This window comes from Diaphorina citri, unplaced genomic scaffold, assembly GCF_000475195.1.
Source record: "Diaphorina citri unplaced genomic scaffold, Diaci psyllid genome assembly version 1.1 scaffold3367, whole genome shotgun sequence".
Classification (NCBI taxonomy): Eukaryota; Metazoa; Arthropoda; class Insecta; order Hemiptera; family Psyllidae; genus Diaphorina; species Diaphorina citri.
In genome coordinates this window covers 6,745-13,236 of record NW_007380776.1, presented here as the reverse complement: position 1 = coordinate 13,236, position 6,492 = coordinate 6,745, and the positions used below count along the sequence as shown (strand labels likewise).

Genomic DNA, 6,492 nt, shown 5'->3' with positions numbered 1-6,492 from the left:
CCCTCCACCTTGGTGTCCCAAACCAAGACCATGTTGTCCCCCTCGTATTCATGAGAGTCGTGAAAATTATAACATTTTGTACAGGAGTTTCCTGAATGGGTGGCTATTATGCAGAAACTAGACCAGTTGGAGGAGTTGGTCTCGTAACTCGAGTTGCTAGAACAAAACACGACGAAGTTTAAGTTCCTTACCAAACCAGATTTCGCCGGTCAGAATGGAACTTAACTAAATTATAGCAACCTAGACGGTCGACACCCTACTCCAGCACCGCCTGGACCTAAGAGACGGTCATAGAGAGAGCAAACAAGAACCGTTGTCGATTCCGGACGAACCGAACGAGAGACCACTCGTGGTACCACAAGTCTCGTGAAGTCTCTAAGTGTCTATTTTTTTGTTTTTTTGGTTGTTTTTCCGATCCACTTGTGAGTTAATCCCTTAATTAACTGTTAAAATTGTATCTTTTATTGGAATTTGTATTCATTGTTAATTGAACCTCATTCTTCATTATTAATTTGACTGTAATTGTTTTAAAACTTTCCTTTCTTTCCAAGTGAACTTTTCTCGAAAACTTGTATTAATTTGACTGTAATTTGTTTATAAACTTTTCCAAGTAAATCTAAAATATTAAATCTTCTTACTTTTTTTCTCTTAAATAATAAAGTTTCAAAAGTGTTTTTTAATAAAAGTTTCAAAAGTTTTTTTAGGGTTCAGGTTTTACATTTGTTACCTTTTTTAGCTAAAGACTTTGCTAAGGCTAAGAAATCCATAGCTAGCATCCATAGCCAATAAATTGATAGCTAAAGCTAATCCAACATCCATAAGCAATTCAGTGTTCATGTTCATTTTGTTTAAATGTTTCAGAGTTTGTTTATTGTATCATCCATGTTCCCCTATACTATTCCATCCATAATCCATTGTTCAATCTTAATAGGTGTTTCGACGTGTTTGTAGTGTATCCATGCATGTGTTAGTCTCGGTGTCGATTCGTGATGCGTATGCGTCCATTGTTCGCTCCCGCTCCCTCCTCTCATATCCCACGATGTTCCACTCGCTATGCACATCAAGGCCTAAGCTACCTCAAATCAACATACCAGTATTTGACGGTACCCATGAAAGTTTTTCCTCTTTCAAATCATTGTTTGATGCCCTGGTCCACTCTCAAGTGGGCTTGACCCCCATTGAGAAGTATAGTTATTTGAAGTCCCTCCTATCTGGACCTGCTTTAGCCTGTATTCAAGGTTTCTCATTTTCCGAGAACAACTATCAGATAGCCTACCAGACCCTTGTGAATCAGTTTAGTAACAAGCGGGTGGTTGCTAACAGCATCTGTGCTAAATTGTTTAGTATTAAGCCTCTGACCCATGAGGCTCAATTGCGTTCATTTCTGGAGACCTTTAATGTTTCCGTGGAAGCCTTTAAGGCTGTTGGTATAAATAATCAGGGTGACTTTCTCCTATTGTTCATGGCCCTGAGAATTCTGGACCCAACTACACGCCAAGCTTTTGAGAATATGTGGGTAGAGAAGGAAGTCGTTCCACAGTATAAGGACTTGTTGAAGTTTGTCCAAGGTCGGGTTTCAGTGTCGGATCTCATGTCACCTGTAGTCGCCAAACCTGCACCTACCCGCTCCACTCCGCAAGCTTCTGGATACAAGGCACCACCTCCAGCTACTGTGAAACGTTCCTTTGTGGCTAATGTGGTATCACCTAAACCCACATCTGAAGCCAAGCCTGTCCGAGACTGTCCATGCTGTAACCAAGCACACAAGTTGATAGTTTGTAATCAGTTCCAGAGGCTATCTATACCAGAGAGGTACAACTTCCTCAGAGAGAAACAGTTGTGTTTTGCCTGTTTTGGTCCCCACTCTAGAAATCTGTGCACCACCAGATTTTCTTGTCGCCAGTGTCAATCCAAGAAACACCATACACTGCTGCATTCTGCTCAACCAACGGGTCCGGCTGATGCTAGCCCGGCCTACTCGACTTATCCTGTTCAACCTAATACCAGTAATTCACTGACCAATGTGAATCCTGGGCCAAGTGGTGTTGTGAATCCGTCTACAACACTTTCCTGCAACCTTGTACCTGATGCTCATAAGCCGAGCTATGTTAAGCAAGTGTTGCTGGGTACTGCAGTTGTGTCTGTGCCTGATGCTTTTGGTCGACGCCATGACATTCGCATCCTCATTGATCCTGGTAGCATGATTAACATTGTTACTCAATCCCTTGCTAATCGTTTGTGTCTACCATCCCAACCATCTCAAGTCAGCATATCTGGGATTGGTTCGGGTACTCCACAGACTGTCACTGGAGTGCTCTCCTGCACTTTGGAATCCAAGCATTGCCCATTTGCATTGAATGTAGAGGCTGCCATCTTACCTCGCATCTCTGCAAATATCCCGGCTTTGCCTGTTTCCCCTGATATAATTCGTCAATTTGCTAATGTAGAATTAGCCGATCCAAGTTTCTTCCAGCCATCATCCGTTCATATGCTGCTGGGTGCTCAACATTATGCAGATATTATTCGCTCTCATGAACCCATTATCCGTGGCGAACCCTCATTGGTTCCATCAAACTTTGGTGTTTTAGTCATGGGATGTGCACCAGCCGAGCCTGTGTTCCCAGCAGTGCAGCAGTCATTCTTCATCACCAATATGGAGAATGATCTTTCTAATCAATTGAAGAGATTCTGGGAGATGGAAGAGATTTGTGTGAAGCCTGCCACCAACCCTGAGGATGATGAGTGTGAGCAACACTTTATCAAAACTCACCGCCGTGAACCCTCAGGCACTTATGTTGTGCGACTTCCATTCCGCAACAATCAGCCACCTGATCTTGGGAACAACCGTTCTCAGGCGTTGAACCGTCTGTTGAAACTTGAGAGACAGCTTGACAGAAATCCGACTTTCCGAGAGTTGTACCATGAGAACATCAAGGATTACTTGGATGTTGGGCACATGATACCTGCATCCAAACCGTCCGACTACCTTCTCATCCATCATGGGGTTCTCAAGGAAAGTAGTTCCACAACCAAATGCCGTGTTGTGTTCAGCCCTGCTGAGCATGCCTCGCCCAGTCACCCGTCTCTGAACGAAGCATTGTTGGTAGGTCCCAAGTTACAAAACGACATCACCGACATCATGTTGACCTTCAGGCTCCATCCGATTGTACTGACTGCTGACATCAAACAGATGTATCGTTGCATCAAGTTGGATCCCCGAGATAGTCCCTATCAACAGATTCTCTGGAGATTCAGCCCATCAGACCCTGTACAGCAGTTCGAGATTCAACGTGTATGTTTTGGTGTTGCTTGTGCGCCATATCAAGCCCTGCGAGTAATCAAACAGCTGATCCAGGATGAAGGCCATCGGTTTCCACTCGCTGCCCAAGCTTTGGATTCCGACACCTATATTGATGACATCTGTACGGGTGCTTCATCTGTGGAAGAAGCTGGCCGACTCAGAGATGAGTTAGTCTCGCTGTTGGCCACTGCCGGGTTCGAACTCCGGAAGTGGTCTTGTTCCGATCCGACTGTTTTGAGAGATCTTCCGCTCAATTACCTCGAAAAGCCTCACCAATTGGGAGATATCGAAACAATCAGGGTTCTTGGTCTGCAGTGGGATCCTCATCAAGACGCCTTTATCTACCGTGTTGATCCCATTGAAAATTGTGTCACCAAGCGTCAAGTCCTTTCTCAAATCGCCAGAATTTATGATCTGTCGGGTTTTGTAAGTCCAATTACCATATGGATGAAAATCCTACTACAACAAGTTTGGTTACAAGGGCTTGACTGGGATGACCTCTTACCATCCGCTATGCTTGACCAATGGAACAAATTCGTGTCGGACATGCCCTGCCTACGTAAAGTACAGATTCCACGTTACATCTTGGATACATACGTGTCTGCACCAGAGCTAATTGGTTTCTCTGATGCCTCTTCTTCTGCAATGGCGGCAGTCGTTTATCTACGAGTTGTGTCCGATGGGTCGAGTGTTGGTAAACCTGATCTCGAGCGAAATCAAAAGTAGCGCCCAGTTACAAAACCGTCCACCATTCCACGCTTGGAATTGACTGCAAGCTACATGTTAGCACTTCTAAATTGAGTCGCGCTTCAGCCACTCCGGCGAATCGACTCGGATTGAAACCAATCCGATTGTTCACCGATTCTATGGTAGTCTTATCATGGGCTACGCACGCCACCGTCATTTGGTTAAAGGGTTTGTTGCTAACCGAGTTGTCAAAATTCTGGACATAACCTCGCCTACTACCAGTGGCTTCACATTTCAACCAAGTGAATCCAGCTGATCTAGGCCAGCCGAGGGTGTTTCCGCTGATCCATTGGGTTCCTGCAGTCAACGACCCTCCTGGTGGTTCAGGTCCTAAGTTCCTTAAGCGACCGCTCCCTCGCTCATGCCCGAAAGAAACGCCTCAGTGATACCTGACTTACCCCGGAATCTGAAGGATCTGTTGTTTCTCTCTAGGATTTGAAGGAGTCTGTTTCCCTTCTACTTGTGCACAATCCGCCCGAGAAACAGGTATTCAAGTCGTTGAGCGTTTCTCCTCTCTCACCCGCGCTCAACGGGTGACTGGCGTGGATGCTCCGCTTCCGTCATAACGCTGCCTCGCCTGCGGCCCTACGTCGTCAGGGATGTCTGTCAGTTGAGGAGTTGAAGCAGTCCATGCAATGTCTTATCCGGATAACTCAAACTCACCATTTCCGTAAAGAGATTGAAGCGCTTAAGTCGGATACCACTATCCAACTTTCGTCACCTAACTCCCTTCCTTGAAAACGATCTCCTCAGGGTGGGGGGTAGACTTGCACGAGCACCGCTGCCTTATGACTCACGTCACCAATCATCCTGCCGGCGAAAAGTCATCTGGCCTTGTTGATTGTTCGACATTATCATTTGAACAGTTTGCATGGAGGACCCAAGATGATACAATGCCTTGTACAACGTAAGTACTTTATCTGTGGCTTACGGGATCTTGTTCGGAAAGTGGTGTTTAAGTGCTCGTCCTGCTTCCGCTTCACGGCCAAACCCCATGAAGCAATCATGGCAGATTTACCACCTTCACGGTTTGCCCAAGGTCGCCCTTTCGTCCATACGGGTGTAGACCTCGCCGGACCGTTTTCCTTGAAGGAAGGCTACCGCCGAAATAGTCCCGTGATTAAGGATATTTCGCCATCTTTGTCTGCTTTGCAACCAAAGCAGTACACCTGGAAATACTCACCTCTTTAAGCACCGACTGTTTCCTCGCTGCTCTGGATAGATTCATCGCCCGTCGAGGCTTACCTTCCTGTCTATTCAGTGACCAAGGAACCAACTTTCAGGGTGCCGCCCGCGTCCTTGATGAAACGTATACTTTTTTGAAGCGCAATGAACCGGCCATCATCGATCACCTGACTGGGAGAGAAATTCAATGGACTTTCAACGCCCCAAGTAATCCGTCATCTGGTGGTCTATGGGAGGCTGGAGTCAAGTCGGTGAAGCACCACTTAAAGAGGATTCTTAATGACCGCCCTCTTCATTATGAAGAGTTCCTGACCCTTCCTCGTTCGGATCGAAGCACTCCTGAACTCCCGACCGATCGGAGTTCCCGCTTCATGTCCTGTGGACGATGTTCAATGTTTGACCCGGGTCACTTCTTGATAGGAGCGCCATTGGTGGCTCGCCCTGAGACCAATTTGACGGACGTGCCTTCCATCGTCTCACTCGCTGGAACTTATATCTCAAGTGACCCAACACTTGTGGAAACGATGGGCAACAGAGTACCTCCACACCTTGATTCAACGTCAGAAGTGGTGCTCCCCTCTGATAACCTGAAGGTTGGGGGACATTGTGGTCTTGACGATTGATAATCAACCACCCATGGTCGTGGCCTCTTGCCAGAGTCACCCGAGTGATGCCAGCTGAAGATGGAGTGGTGAGAATCGTCTCTGTGAGGACCAGTTCCGGAGAACTCACTCGTCCAGTTCGGAAGTTGCTCGTCCTACCTGTGGATGCCTAGGATTCCTCCCCCTGGAATCTTTGTAAATACGTTGTTTTTTTTTTGTGTTTGTTTAAATTGATCTAACCTTCAGTATTTTTTTTTCCTATTATTGTTAATAATTTTTTTTCTTATTATTGATGTTACTTACCTTTAATTTCCTTTCCATACAGTCCACTTTTACCTGTTCCTAATATTCATTTTGTTGTGATGGTTTGCTTTACTCTACCTATCCAGTTTGATGCTAAGTTTTGTATGATGAGTACTGTGATCTTACAACACTTGTGATTATTGGGTGCATTTTGTTTGAATCGATAGCTTTATTGGCTACCTACCCCCTTTCTGGAATTTGTTTCAAAATATTCATTTTGGTGGGGAAAATGTTGGGTTCACGATTTTTGGTACCCCCTGTCCCTGCTTAATTCCCTAAATTCCTATAATACGTCTCGATCGAAACATCAAGTCAGTCCTTAAACCAAGTGTCCATGAGTTCAGAGCTATCCAC

General features: G+C 45.6%; 1 protein-coding gene across 1 annotated transcript in view; it reads left to right on the top strand.

The window, feature by feature from the left end:
• The window catches only part of LOC103520254, an 11,908-nt gene extending 6,052 nt beyond the window's left edge, over window positions 1–5,856 (top strand). Inside the window, exons 2-3 of the mRNA XM_008485344.1 lie at window positions 932–3,727; window positions 5,332–5,856. Coding sequence (XP_008483566.1) covers window positions 932–3,727; window positions 5,332–5,856 — 3,321 coding nt within the window. The remainder of the gene's footprint in view (window positions 1–931; window positions 3,728–5,331) is intronic.
• Window positions 5,857–6,492: the final 636 nt, after the last annotated feature.